Raw genomic sequence first — 15,813 nt, 5'->3', positions numbered from 1 at the left:
TTGCTTGCTGAAATATGGTAACCCTAGGTATGGCCATATCTGAAAAGCTACCATCAAATCACAGTTTGCAACCTTGGCTTTTAACAGGGAGGACAGGGTTTGAATGGGCATGGTGACTAACCTTTTCTATCTAGAGAGCAGTCTGTTCAGATCAAGGTGGAGGTTACTGATTGGGCAGTGTAGGAAAGCTTTCACTTTTCTGCCCACACTGCACTCTTCTATGAATAGAGGACATTAGCCTCCAGTGGCATCATACAAGATATCAACAAATTACCCTCCCTGGTATACAATAAGCAGAATTGGCAGGCTGCCCAATCAGGAGTAACAATATGTATAGCACCCACTTATGTAAGGCCCATTATATAAATTTGTTCTGCAACTGAAATTGCCTTAATTGGCAGCACAATTACATACTGATCACATCTGTGGTCAGCATAAAGGGTGAAAGTGCATTTTCAGTAATACACAATAAAGTCCCAAGATAAATAAAAAGAGTGAGAAATGATATAGAGAATATTAGTCATGCTAATTCAGAACTAAGTGTTTTTCTTTACTCCTTCAGTATCTTGCTATTCTGTTGTTTGTCATCCCATGACAAGATAGGAGTGACCAGCTGACATTTGGGAAGGCATGACTTCTTCAATATTGCCTTGACTAATGTAGGGTAAGAACAAAGGGTATGGATCTAGATTTAGATGCAAAGAAATATTCTGTAAATCTCACTAGGTATCGATCTGCATTTTTATGGGCCTAAATACCTTTTAAAATCTGGCCTGTAGGTACTGTAGGGGCAATGCTGACTCCCCCATCCTGGAGGATTAAACTCCAGAGAAGCAGAGTTTAGAACCCAACAAAACTTAATGACCAAAAGTTGTAGAAATCAAGTTTTCTTTAAAATACAGGTTAAGCTCTGTATCTAAAGGTCTCTGCATCCTTTAATAAAAATAAATTTTACAAATAGGAAACTATAGTTAATTAGATTGTAGAACATACAGTCAAAAGGTTAGATCATCAACAACATCAGATCATATGGAGGAAACAAAAAGATTATAATTCAAGTCCTGACAATTACCACCAAGATTGTCTATGTCAAGGGGGAAGAACTCCATAGTCTTATTTTATGAGTGCAGACAGGACTGATGACATCATTTGACTTTACCCCATGCTTCCTGACACTATGGGAGTCCAGTTAGTGAACAAAAAACCTTTTCTCTATGCAAACACAGCTCTGTCAGATACTGATAATAGATTTACAGTTATTGTAAAAATGACCAGTACTGAATTTATGACAAGTTCTGCTTATATTCTCTAATAAGCCCATCATTAAAATGTATGTCAACTACCATTTCAAGTTTTTTTCTTCTGAAAAAGAATGTATACACATGCACAGTTTGCTAGCACATGCAATTTTCTGATAAACCACAAAAACCTTGAATTCATTTTTAGGAGTCTAGGCAGTGAGCCAGATATGATAAAATATTGGGTCTTCATGTTATTTGTGTTGAACCTTTAGATTGCCTTAAAAATAATGCAGATGACAAGTAAACAGAGCCTCAGCATTGCCTTGGAGCCCTGTCATATCCATGTGAGTTGCTCACATTAGAATCTGCAAAATAAGTACCTTCTGGAATGACATTGCATTTATTGAGTAGAGCTGACAAGCTAAAGAATGAATCAAAATGAGCTTGTTCTGATCGAAGACCCTGCTTCACTCAGAAGTTTGAAGCTTTACAGTGTCAAAGCAAAACACTGAAATTGTGCATTCTTATGTTGCCAATTCATATGGGTGATGTGATGTTTGAGATTTCTGAATTGTACTACACAGTTATAAACGATTCCTCATAGAAAGTAAAGTTGTTCAAGTCGCTGTTTTACAACAAATTAAGAAGATAAAGTTGTACAAGATAATACAACTGTAGATGATCATTTTTCCCCAGGTCGGAAACATTGTTACCAAGTATTTCAAAAGGTTGCCAAGAGATTTCAGTGACTTTCAAATGGTTTAAACCGGTAGAGGACAACTTAATTTTACAAACTTAAAAAATAAGAGTAGAATTTTCAAAAGTGCTGGATTGGCTGAACTCTGCTTCTATTCAATAGTAAAAGACTCCCGCTGGGGGTCCAGTTATGACAACACTGTGCACTTTTGATAATTCCACCCTAAACATAGAATAAAATAAATTTATAGGGCTAGATACACAGCTACAGATGGGGATGGGAGCAAGAACTCTTCACTCCTCCCTTTATTATTATTAGTTTTGTGTGTGCATATGTCTTGTGTAATGGGCTGGCTAATATTGCAGCACCAGTGCTTAGGGCAGCACAGAGGCTGCTAAAAAATTGTCCCCTACTGGGAGCAAATGGCAAGGCTGGCCCAGGACCAAATGGCACCCCAGGCAAGGAGCGTCTTCGGCACCTCCCTCCATTTTTTAAACTTTTGAATTCCTTATTTTTATTGCATTTGTAATCCATTTCACAACTTTGATGCATGATTTATCCCTGTCATATAAGAAGATAAATTTGCACGCTAGGATCTGTAAAGCTGTATTTATTCATGCCATACATAAGCAAATAAAAAATTCATTTCCTCTTATCTTATAGAAACTTCTAAATTTTAAGAATAACTGAAATGTACAAACATGAAGAAATTGAACTGTGCACCAACATTGGGTACTAAATAGAGCTACAGTAGGTGACAGCCTCAACGTTAACCCTAGTCCTTTAGTTCAAAAGGTCGCTTTAATCGCCTTTGCCCTTGTGAAACGAAGCAAAGCGTCAGAGAGATCCAAAGACTGGCCAATGGCATTATCAAACAATAAAATAACAAGCAATGTCAGTCTCTCATTGGCCATTGTCAATTGAAGATATGTTTTAATGACCCTGAGCTTTGCAAAGCTGCTCTCACCATTCGTGATTGTGACCAGCATCGTGGGCAGAATCCGCAAAGCTTTCCACACATTAGGGAAAGTGTCTTTCAGTTCTGCATCATGAATGAATGGAGAACTTGGAGTGGAGAGTGCTTCCCATGTGGCAAAATGTGGCAGATGTTGTCCCATTTGACATAGAGGTCTTTATCATTGATGTCCAAACATTCCCCATGTGTCAGCATCCAGTGAAGGTCTGTACAATTGTTCAAGAGTGTTTTCCTGTCCACCGGCAGCTTACTAAGGTCATACAAACCCCCCCAGGTCTTTTGTGGTGTTTCATTTGTCCAAACCTTTCTTCGATGGACACTCGAGCAGTGTTAAAGAGCAAGCAAAAACATTCCTCTTTAATTTTATTTCTGAGCTTCCCACTACTCATCTCTGCTTTCGTAACCAAAGTGTCTCTTCTTCTGATGAATATGAGTTTCCTTGCAGACACGCTCAACTCCTAAGTTTTCCACCATTTCTTTGGCAGCAATGATAGCATCTTCAAATCCGTTGTCTCTCTTGGCCACAACGAAATCAAGGCAGCTTCTCATCAAAGTAGTAGAGGTCATGATGTCTATTAACTATGTTTGTAATGCCTTGTTTACACTGTTTACTGGGAACAGAGTATCATACCAAACCACAACTGAGACCAGAAATTTGAAGTCAGTGATTTGGTTTGACAGGCTTTGCCCCTCATGTTGAATTCCAGCTTTGACGGGTTGGATCACAGAAACCCCTCAGGGAGCTGCCACCTGATGTGCCAAGACTACTTCTGCCCCTGCTTTCCTGCCCTGTCAGCTTAGGACTTCAGTGCCCTGCCTGGTTTGCGAGTGGGGAAGTATTGCCTCTCATCAGTGCCCAAGGGTGGTGTGTAATTTTCCCAGGTTACGGGGGGGTGCTCAAGATGGTTCTGTGTTGTATTGTTGAAAAGGAACCCCTAGATATTGAACCTGGCCCTGGTTGCTGCCAGCTCCACCTGGCAGAAGGGTTACAAAAATAATAAAAAATAGAGTGGTGACAGTGAATCATAGTGTTAGGGTATACTTAAATATGGATAGTTGTTTATAATTATAGAAGTTTAATAATTATTAAAGATATTTTGGGTGGTTATACATCACCAGGAAAACTAGACGATTCTCCATCACTTTTCTCACATTTCCATTCCTTATCGTCAGATAAATCTGCTTATTCTTTAGTAATAGGACTTCCATCATTTTTATGCTTCACTCCTCAATTTCTTCAGCACTGGGACAATTGCTACTGCCAAAAGCCGGGTCTATGTTGTTCAGTTTCAGATATTTTCCCATCAAATTTGCCTCTTTGTAAGCGGGGGTATGGTCCTGCTATTTTGGGGAATTTTCCTGGCTTATACATTACCCCAGTGAAATGGGCTAGTGAAAGTGCTCCCACTTCCTTTACCCAGAGGCCTGCCTGACATCAAGGGCTCCCCTTCCACTCTCCTGTGTGTCTGAGTCCTCATAATCCCAACAAGGCTGAGGCCAGGATTCCTGGGGGGCTCGACCCCAACCTTGTCGTTGTCACTTAGGGCAGGAGCTAGGGTGTCCCCACTCTGGAATGCTCTCTCTACACTGGATGCTTCCCTGACCCACTAACCATTACATTCAGTTCAAAGCAAATACAATTAATTCAACAGCAATCAATTAAAAAAAATAAGGAAAAAAATGGGAAAGATTAAAGGAAAACACACAACCCCGCTCTGTGGCACGGGGACATCACAACCATCAACTCTTGAATGTAAGTGTAAGCGGGGGAATGGTCCCGCTATTGTGGGGAACTTTCCTGGCTTCTGCACTACCCAGGTGAAATGGGCTAGCGGAAGGATCTGAGTCCTTGCTCCCACTTCCTTTACCCAGAGGCCTCCCTGCCCTCGAGGACTCCCCTTCCACTCTCCTGTCTGGCAGAGTCCTCGTAACCCCAACAAGGCTGGGCCCAGGATTCCTGGGGGGGCTCAACCCCCAAACTTGCTGTGGTCACCTAGGTCAGGGGCTAGGGTGTCCCACTCCGGGGTACTCTCTCTCTGCACTGGATGCTTTTCTGACCCACTGATCATTACATACGATTTAAAGCAATACAATTTAATTAACAATTAGTTTAAAAAGGAATAAGGAAAAATGGGAAAGGTTGAAGGAAACACATCACCCCGCTCTGTGGCAGGGAACATCACAAACAGTGTCTCTGGAATGTCAGGGCAGTTCACAGTCTGTTTCTTGTAGGTCCCAGACCTCCTTCTCAGGCTCTGGCTGTGCTGCAGGGATGCTGCGGGTTGGACACTTGCTCTGGTGGTGGCCACACGCTCTCAGGCTCTGGGTGACAGGACCCTTCTTCCCAGCATCACCTCCGCCCTGTCAGGGTTACGATCCCCCTCCAAGTCTGGCCTGCAAGGCCTCTTGGCTGAGGCGTCTCCCCATGCTGGGCCCGCTGCCCAGGGTCCCTCTCACTCTTCCCAGCTGCTCACCGCACCCAGCTCCGGACTGCTCCAGCCCCAGCCCCAGCTCCACTCTGCCTCAGCACGGCTGCGGCTGCTCTGCCTCCAGCTCCCTGGGCTGCTTCTCTGGCTCCTCTGGCTTTGGTTGCTACAGCTCTGCTCCCATCACAGGTCTGCTCTGCAGGCTGCTTCTGTGACTCTGCTCCCAGCTCTGACCTGCTTCCTGGGCTGCTTTTCTGGCCCCTCTGGTTCTGGTTGCTGCAGGTCTGCACCCAGGGCAGGTCTGCTCTCTCTGGGTTGTGCTCTGAGGACAGGAACCCTCTGGCCTCCTGACTCCTTGATTAGCCTGCCCGTCCTATCAATCAGGCTGACCTGGAGCATTGGCCACTCCCCATTGTCCCTGGGGACTGTCAGTCTCAGGGTTCTGATTTCCCATCGACCCTTCTCCTTTTGGTACTGGGAGCTAGTCAACTAAAACTCAGTGGGAATGTTTAATGGGGACAATAGTCCCCTTACACCCTGCTGCAAACTAGATTGCAATTGAGCTTTTTGCTTCCTGTACTACCACAAAGCAAACCGCCGTGCCAGTGCTGCCACCACGATCTGCCGTTTCGACAAAGAGCTGGACGCGATACTTGGGGGCGACCCCACCTCCACTCCAAAGAGCACCATGGACACTTCAGAGGCCGTAGCAGCCCAGAGTTCAACAAGGCAGGAGGAGGAAAGCAGGAGCAAGGGTGGTGAGGAGGAGGGGGGCCCAGAGCCAGAAGATGGCCCGGCATTCCTAGATGCATGCAGCCAGGAGCTGCTGTCAAGCCAGGAGAAAGGTAGCCAGTCGCAGCAGACGATGCTTGGGGAAAAACAAACAGCAGAGGAGGTGCCCAGTAAGTGGCTTTTATTCTGGGAAGACAGTTGTTCGATGCGGACTCCTGGGGCGAGGAGGGTTGCAGAAAGAAGGGTTAGTAGCTGTCCCTCCACCTAGGAGCCAGAGGAAGAAACCGGCAGCTTCCCAGGAGCCATGCGAAGCCAGGTATGGTGCCTGCCTGTGTCGCCAACCGGACTTTTAATGGCCCAGTCGGCAGTGCTGACCAGACCTGCCAGGGTCCCTTTTCGATCGGAAAACCAGACACCTGGTAACCCTAAGCTGAACCCAGCCAAAGTCCAGCTGCACCCTGCTGCAGTGGCATGGAGGGCTGCAGGGCGAGGCAAACCCTGCTCACTCTGTGCCAGTGCAGCAGGGGATGGAAGGAGGAAATTCAGATTCCACCTCAGGGTTAAGTACAGGCCAGAGCCTGCGTGGCCGGGGGCCCTTGTGACTGGAAGCAGGGGTTCCCCGCCAGGCTCCTCTGCGGGACCTTACTACCCCTCCCCCAATCCCCTGAGAGGCCTCCCCACACACGTCGCGAGCTCGGCCTGCGCGCGCCCTCGCGGCTCAGGGGCGCGCATAGGCTCGCCCCTGGGCCTGAGGGGAGCTCGGCTCCTCCCAGCATGCCCCGCGGAGGCGACCGACCGGCGCTGCTTGGAGACCGTCACTAGGGGCGGGGGGATGCCGCTGGCTGGTGTCAGGCGGCGGCACGGAGGGAGCGAGCGAGCGGAGGATGCAGCAGCGGCGGCTGGAGGAGCGAGGAGCCATGCAGCGCTGTGCGCCGGGGCCCCGGCCGCAGAGCAGGCGGAGCGGGGGCGCCCTCACCACCCTCCTGCTGACAGGTTGGTCGCAGCGGCTCCTTCACTGCATCGAACGGGCGCGGCCCCGTTGTACCCCCCCCCCCCGCCCGTCACCCCAAACCCCGACCTGCCTCGGCGGCCACCCCTCAACCCCCCGGCTGCGGGCCGCTCGAGCCCGCTTTGTTCCCTGCGGCCGCCCCAGTCACTGCAACAAGCACCCCACGACCCCCAGGGCAGCGCCCCCTCGATTCCCCCAGCAGCAGCTGCTCCTCTTTTAAACCTCCCACCTTCCCTTCAAGTAGCGGCGCCCATAGTCCCCTCCCCGCCGGCAGCTTCGGCCCCGCTGACCCTGCCTTGCCCTCCAGCAGCCGCAGCGATGGGAGCCTTATTACACCTCCCCCCACCCCCGCCCCGCGCTCCTCTCGCTCACGGCGATCATCGGCTCATTACGGAAAACAGGCGTCTCTGCAGCAAAGCCAGTTTCAGAGCCTCGGTGTCAGTGCATCGCCCAATCAGCCTCTGTAGGATTGACACTGCCCCAACTGCCCCCTCCCCTAGGCTTGTGCTAACGCTATAAAACAGCAGCCTGATGCTGTAAAAATCTACAGGAATGCTAGAGGTGATGTGATGTGATGTCCACCTTCCATGTAATTATATTGTCGGCTAGCCCCTCCCCATCCGAACCACTGCTTAGCTACACCCGGAGCAACATGCCCATTTTAGGAGTAGTCATCACTTTACATATGACGTAGATGGGAGAGAGGTACCCCTCATGGCACAGTAATGAATATGGTATGCATGCCTCCATAGATTAACAGGCGGTAGGTAATCATGGAAAGAACAAGAGATGTGATGCATGAAGAGAATCCGATGGCACAGTCATTTAAAAGAGATCTCTCTACTCAATTCAGGTAGTGAGCATATATCTAGTTTTATTGAAGGCTACAAAGATTCTTTTTTCCTGTCACCGCTATGACCTCATAGGATTTGCAGACACTTCTCCTAGCTCTGTCTGAAGCGACATGCATGTTTCTGGCATTGTGCAAATAATTACATACAATAAAGACTTAAGAATATTATGGGCACACCAGTGTCAACCACTCAGAAGTTAGAGTGCCAGAATTAAGGTTGTACAGGAAACTTTTATTCTGCTCCCTTCTGCATATGTTTATGACAGTCTTTAATCACATGATCATACTATTTTCAGAGTCCTGCCACAAAAAGCATTATCTCTTCAAGCAGAGACATTTCTCATAAAGGAAAGTGTTAGGCCAGCCTACCAAAAGGAGTGCAGCCACTCCCACAAACTTTATCATTAGGGTACCAGGATTTTGCAGTGAAAAAGAGTATATAGCTGTTCAGAATGGTGGTTTATCAGATAGTTTCTCTGTCACTTTGTTGTGATCAAAAGTTCATTTCCATTTAATTCTTTCAAACTACTAAGCAGTGGCATTTGGGATCACTTACCTTAAATATGATAAGTAAGGTCACCACATGTATTAAAATATTTAAAAAATGGAAGTAATGTGAATTTTTTTGGGGTGGAGTCTAACAAGTGTTTTGATTCATATGTTTGTGGTTAATCCACCAACATAATGCAACGTGGGGATCATACCAGTTCTATCGAGCAAGCATAGATATGTGAAACAGCTCCCCTCTTGGGAGAGCAGAAGCACGCTTTCCATTGCCCCTCTCCTCAACCCCACCACAATGCTAGGATTAGATTGTCAGTAAAAGGAGGAGCTAAGCCAATCTCTACAGCCATAAATTTTCAGCAGTTTTAACTGGATAGATACAGAAAGTGAAAAAAAATTAATGGGTTTTGGAAGATTAGTTGCTCATTTCTGGTACTCACTGTGGGAGACCTCATGTTATTTACATCTACATTACAGATGAATGGGCTCAGTGTGCAGGATATAAGTGGTGTAGTCAATGAAGGTTAACTTCAGAAGGGATAAACCACACAATTAAAATAACAGATTATCATTTGTTTTTAAATCTAGTACTTTTAAAGGTTTTTATGAGTTTCTGGAGTGGGAATGTGGAAAAACTAACCCATCCGAGGCTTTACAGCGTTGCTTTTTTTAAAGGGTCTGACAGTGTAACCCATGTGAGCAAGGTATAGGATACAGTTGTGGATAACTATGTGTAGTTTAAAAGACTGCATCATAATAAGAACTGTATCTTAGCATGCGGTTGCCATTTACATTATATCAAACTTCTGTAATGCTGTATTTATTGCAGTATTAGCTTCATTTACTTGTTTCTTCAACTTTATAAAAGGGGTGGCCAAACTGTGGCTCATAAGCCACATACAGCTCTTTTAGGGTGAAAGTGCGGTTTGTAGAGCTCCCCTTCTCCCATTCTCCCCCTACCAGACTGGGACAGGGGGAGCTCAGGAGCTTCTGCCCTGCAGGGAGGGGGTACTCAGGGCTTCAACCCCAGGGGAAGCAACTGCCGGGGCTTGGAGCTTCAGCAAGAGCAGGGCTGAAGCCCTGAGCCCCAGCAGGCACATCCAGCTCTCAAACTTCTGAAGATTATTGTATGTGGCTCGGAGGGTCAGTTAGTTTGGCCACCCCTATTATAGCTATAGATATCATCCTATGCTCTGGGTTCACACACAAAATACAGAACTGCCCATAAGGTAATCATCCCATACCTCTCCCTCTTTAATAGCTTAAAGGACTTTGCTGAACCTGAAAGATTAAATAAATCTGGCCTCTGGTGACCACTACTCAATGGAATGGGGAGCGAGTTCAAAACAGACGTCCCTAAGTTATCAATGAGACTTTACCATAGGATTCTTTGCTGATCTCAACTCTGGTAGCGTGTCACAGAGGGTTTGTCCTCAGATAACCAGGGCTTATCTCATTCAGGGTTATATATTTGAAGACATTCACTTAATTCTGAATTCTTACTTGCACATCAATCAGGATTTTGGAAGCAATTCAACATCCCCTAATACACTGAAGCATTGTTTTGTTTTTAAATTGCTCTTGACCTGTGCATGCAACATCTACTGATACTAGTAGATGGTCTGCATGTTGATTAAGGGCATTGCTTGAAGTGTTGTCTTCTGCAAGTTTGGCTAATTAAGATCTTACTCTCTCCTCTAGTTATAGCACTTGATCTGCAATAGCACAAGTCCAGGCTCTTTTCCTTTTTGCTTCATGATGTATAAATAACAAAGGTTTAAAAAGGTTTATTTCAGAAATAAAGATTTTATTAACCCTGGGGGAAAAAAAAACACATGTTGACTAGAAGGTATATCATTTGAGACTAAAAAGTGAAAGGGTATGGGATTTTTAGTTATTGTTTCAAGGAGTTTTTTTGTTGACATTTAATTCCACTGTCTAATGAACTTTAAGATTCAGAATCCTTGATTTCTTCATTTGTGATATGAGAGTTAATGATGACCATCTGTGACCTCTTCCCCCACCCTTGGAAGTTCTCCAACAAAGCCAGGGAAGATAAGACTTGACATTCCTGATATTGCGGTAGAACAAGCTTTAAAAATGTTTATTATTTCAAAGAACTACTAATTCAATAATTGCTGTTAAAACTAGGCTGCATTATCAAGTCATGATTTCAGACATGGGGAAAAGAGTTTACTAGAGTCTGAGATGAAGACCTCTCCATTATCCCAAGATTAAGCCTCATACTTGATTTCTCTCTTTGAAATTTTTTATAAATCAGTCATATTTCCTTTAGAGTCAGATTAAGGGAATCTGGAGCCGTAGACACACATCCCCTTGTGGCTGTTCCCTTGCAACCTTGTCCCCATTCCACAGCCCTGGCATTCCCCCACCTCCTCTATTAGGAGTGGTAGTGCAGGGGCTTCCTCCCCTGTAGTAGAGGCAGGGATAATAATATGGGTGCCTCAGGAACAGTAAGAAAGGTCCCCTCCCCCTTTGGAGAGGCAGCAGCAGAAACATTAGACCCCCCAATACTTACTCCAGAAGTTGGGGCATATCTGCTTATGAAACTGGGCTAGACCCACTGCACTTGTCTCTTCCTGCCACAGAATGATCACTAGAATAATGTTTGCAGGACCACACAAGCAGTGGACTGGGTCTTGGCAATAAAACCCACTGAAAAGAATGGAGTAGTTTGTACTCTCTGAGCTACTGTTTCTGTCCACCTGTAGATTCAGACATCACTGCATCAATTACTTTGTTTTCTTTTTTCAGTATTTTCTTTGCACCATGAGGGCTAGAAATGTATTTGTTTAAGTAGGAGTTCAGATTCTTACATGCATGACTTAAGGAGGAGCAGCCCTAAGCAACTAGTGCTCATGCCTTAATCCATTCCATATTGTCATTTCTGCTGACATAACACATCATCAAAAAAAAATATAAAATATAAATATAAACATAATATAATAAATTTATATTAATGAGATAAGTAGATACAGAAGGGTGAGTCTTTACAATAGTCATCTGATTGGTTTGACTGCAATTATGGAATAAAGTTTTTTTGTTTATGTGGTGGCATAATTTAGAAGGAAAAAAATTACAGACTATTTTGGATATTTGAAAGGTGGATTTACAATTTCTCATCAAACTGAGGAGTGTCATCAGATAGTTATACAACTCTTTTCCCTCCGAAACTTGAAGAAAGTATAGAGTCTGGACATTAGAAATCTTGGTATAGATCTGTAAAGTTCCTTAATTACATTTTCTTGAATTTGTTTTTTATCCTGTAGATTTGTCTTTTCCCCCCAGTTTAGATAACTCTACAAAGTTGCTATTTTAATTCATTCTCATAAGAATAAAAAAGTAACCTTTGTAGTACAGAAAGAAATATTAATATTTTAGAAGCAGATGTAGAAACTAAAGAACCAGTAACAGATATCCTCCCCCCACCCCATGCCCCTTAAGCCAGTTGAATGGTTTCTCATAACACATTAAATAAAGGGGAGAGAGACTAGGATTGGAGAAAACCTCCTTTTAGCAACCTCAGTTTTACCTGGGAGCCCCAATGCAAAAGATAATTTAAGGTTATCATAAGTTTTCTGTTTCTTTATTTTTACAGTTGACAATATTTACTGTATTGTAGCTAGTTACTTGTGCTTGTGTGTGGTTTTTCACATCACACCAAGGAAGAGAAAATACACATTTACAGAAGTAGTAAAATGTGAGCATAAAAATCACATATCATGGTAGAGGCGGTAGGCCAGATGTAGTACCTGAAAGTGGCTAACTTTTTTTAAAAATTAGGTAGACTTCAAGTTGACAGTGAACATTTAAAGGCTATTAGTATGTTGTAATTAAACTTCAGAACTTCTTATTTGCTTTTATCACGGGCTAGGCATTCCCTTTCTGATAGTACAAAATTATAAAATAAATAAACTCTTAAATTCTCTCTTTTCCAGGGTATAATCAAAGTCCAATAAACAGCCGTACCTTTGTAAGACATAAACCAACTCCAAAAAATAACATCCTCTTCTTTGGGGAGAATAGCTATCTTAAAAACACAGCTTTTAGTTCTTTCCTTCTAATCTGGCCATGTCTTGTGTCTTCCTTCATTTATATATAGCAGCTGTGCCAGGTAGGTGCATGAGGTCCAGCTGCATCTACTCTTCAGCCCCTTAACCATTTCCTGTTTGACTCCACAACCCATGGACACAATATTAATATGCAGAATGTAATTATAAATCGTTCTGAAATTAATGTAATTATAATATTTTTATGTAATATCAAGCGAGGTATTTGAAGTACCAGTGAGGTTGGATAGTATATATACCATGCCCCACTTGAGGTTTTAATAATTTTAAGGTGGTATGATTTATTTTAATAAAATTAAATGCTCAGGAAAAGTCTGGAGGTACTGTCTTTGAAATGATGTGTTCCATGTTCATTTAGCCATTGGCTTCTTTACTGAGACTTATCAAATGTGTAATGGTGGTTCTGTGAATTGAATATCCACACACAAGAAAATGCAACTAGTGAAACTACTTCTTATTGGCCACTGAACAGCTTTCCAGTTCTGTCAACTTTTGGTCATCACCAGCTTGGCTGGATTTGAACAAATGGCATAGATGTGAAATGTTTTTATCTTATTTCAAAGTCCTTGGAGACATCCAGTTTCCTTATAATTAAATAATGGGAGTGAGAGTTAGTGGAGTACCATAAGTCCAAGTGTGTCAAGGAGAGAATAACAACAATTTTAAAAAATACATTAATTATGCAGAAATTTCAATGTCTTGACATTGATTGCTTCTGTTGACTTTACTGTGTTTTTATTTAGTCCTTTAAACCCATTACCATCTTCCAAATCTGAAACTTCTTTGCTTGTTTCTAGTCTAAGGGCTGCTGTAATATAGATCAGCTGGTGATAGTGCCAAGGGGCCATGACCATCTGGGGATTGTTGGCACACAGCCTGCCTGGCCATGCCCTCACCCCTCCCCACCTCGACTGTGTCAGGGATTCTAGAGTATGTGATGGGCAGGAGCCAGATACAGTGTTTTTTATCAGTGGGGGATTAGGGGTTTGTGGCCTGGGCCAGAGCAAGTGGGGGCCCCTCCCCACCTCTTCTGCCTGCAGTTGCATTCCTCCCTGGCACTCCTGACTGGGAAATGGGGTCAGGGCACGGGGGCTTGTCCTGCCCTGCCTGCCCGACGCTCCTTCCCCCACATCCTAATCCTGCTCCCCGGCAGGAGCAACATGTGGGTGGACGGAGTGGGGCAAGCCCCTGTGCCCCAATCCCACACCCCGGCAGGAGCACCGGGTGGATGGAGCACGGCAAGCTCCTATGCCCTGACCCCGCTCCCCGGCAGGAGCGCCAGGCGGAGCAGGTTGGGGCGGGGGGTGCCCATTTTTCCAGGGCTGCCCAACTGGCCGGGGCTGTGGAGCACAGGCCCCATTGGCCTAGTGGCTAATCTGCGACTGGTTTTTATGCCTGCATGGAAGATCTGACCAGTTTCCTTTCCCTTTTCACTATTAGGATGTATTAGCTAAGACATTTTAAAACCCTAGTGTAGCCAGCACAAGTAGAATTTGAACGTTAGCACATTTTTATCCTAGTGTGGCCCACCTGCCCCTCCCATCCTGGACTTTATTCTGATTCTTCACTGATGGGGCTAGACTCTACCATTCCCTTCTCCCCTTGTCCCATCCAACCGGCTGCTGCTTTCCATTGAGCTGCTGGAGAGAAGGGAGAAAAAGTCATGTGCCAGAAGAGGTTTTGTTTTAAATAAATAAAGGGGGATTTAATGTGTGGGGTTCAGCCCTCCTAGCCCATTTATCATCAGTCCTCCCTACTTCCCACCTTTGGGTCCGAGGCAAGAAGCTACAGCTTGACATTATCTTTAAAAATCAGACAAAAGCAGTTTAACTTCATTTCAGAAGATTAAAACTTGTCCTTACCCCAAACTGAATACATGCAAGGCTGTTGATTATAACCTACCCATTTCCCATCATATGATGTTCTTCAACTTCTTTAAGACATCCTTTTGTTAGTAAGTTAATGGGCTGGTTTTTTAAAAAAAATCAGTGGTAAACAAAACATTGATTTTGCTATCATTCTGAACTAAATGGCCTTGCTGGTAGAAATTACATTGATTTGAAGATAAGTGTTTCATACATTTAGAACAACAACAAACATTCCAATAATAATATATTGTGGTAAACTCTAAATCACACACACATTTATATTAACTGTCACAGTAAACACTTTGATATATAGCCTTTATATTTAAAATTCCTTGCTTACTTGCATAAACATAATCCTCTATTGAACAATGGATTTGAATTTGTTTTATGAGAACTTTAAAACAAATATATTACACGTGGCACATTATTATACTGAATGTGATGTGGAGCACACTTAGGCCCATAATGATTCACTTGGTCTTTGGGGAAAATCTAAATTGCTTTGTCTTCAGCAAATTGTTAGCCAATTAATAGTGTAGTATTAGCGTGAACTGAGTGTGACTTGTTGTTCAACCTCTTATGCCTTGTCTACATTGCACTTTATCGGTATAGGTATACCAGTACGTTATATTGGCAAAGCACTCGTAGTTCGGATGCAGTTTGTACTGGCAAAGCTGCACCTTTACCAGTATAGTTTTTTCTAAACCCCCATCCCCAGAGCAAAACAAACTATGCTGCTAAAAGTACAGTATAACTGCATTTGCACAATGCGCTTTTGCTGGTATTGCTGTGTTGGTCATAGATCACATACCATCACACCCTGTCTGATATACGTAGGCTGTCTGAAGTGTAGACCTGGCCTTATTTGGAGATTGCATGCAAAAATGGTGACTGCCAGAGGGATATATAAACCAGCACCATCTATTTTATTTATTTCTGTTTCTACACTCTGAAGAAAAGTTGAAAACAAAAGCTGGCTTTAAAAGAATCTGATCCCAGCTAATGGCATTTGATCTGTGGGAGTCTGTTAATCTGACATTAATTCTTTTTTTGTTTGCATTTATTTTATTTTGAAAAGCTTTTTTGTTAAGCTCTGCTGAAGGGATAAATGGAACAATTAACTGGAAGACTAAGCAACCCAACAGTTATATTATCAGCAGAATAAGGGCTGCTGAAAAGAATGGTGAGTTTAGGTTGTAAATTTAAATCCCATTGTGGGTTCAGTCAACATCTGCTTTCAATATTACCTTTGCTTTTTCAGTGAATGTTTATTAATAAAATGACATCTCAAGGTAAGTAATTTTGAAAAACAATCTTATAGTTCTTTAATCTTCTAAACTCAGGATTCTGTATGTCTTTATGTTTAGTTTCCCTCGGGTTTTTATGTTGCCTATGGCTTTGCTTAAAATAATGGCT

The 15,813-nt window shown here is 43.7% G+C and overlaps 1 protein-coding gene across 34 annotated transcripts in view; it reads left to right on the top strand.

Moving 5' to 3' along the window:
* Positions 1–6,777: 6,777 nt before the first annotated feature.
* Positions 6,778–15,813, top strand: part of SGCE (sarcoglycan epsilon) — a 54,981-nt gene continuing 45,945 nt past the window's right edge. For 13 of the 34 annotated variants that reach the window (XR_010598258.1, XR_010598259.1, XM_065583125.1 and 10 more), the window contains exons 1-2: positions 6,778–7,065; positions 15,476–15,580. Coding sequence is in view for 17 of the 34 variants with exons in the window: in XM_065583125.1 (XP_065439197.1) it covers positions 6,957–7,065; positions 15,476–15,580 (214 nt within the window). In the remaining 17 variants the exon portion in view is untranslated. The remainder of the gene's footprint in view (positions 7,066–15,475; positions 15,581–15,813) is intronic. The other 21 variants (XM_065583147.1, XM_065583139.1, XM_065583150.1 and 18 more) reach the window with 14 other exon arrangements.

This window comes from Chrysemys picta, chromosome 2, assembly GCF_011386835.1.
Source record: "Chrysemys picta bellii isolate R12L10 chromosome 2, ASM1138683v2, whole genome shotgun sequence".
Classification (NCBI taxonomy): domain Eukaryota; kingdom Metazoa; phylum Chordata; order Testudines; family Emydidae; genus Chrysemys; species Chrysemys picta.
The sequence above is the reverse complement of the archived record's forward strand: the minus strand, read 5'-3'. Positions and strand labels throughout refer to the sequence as shown.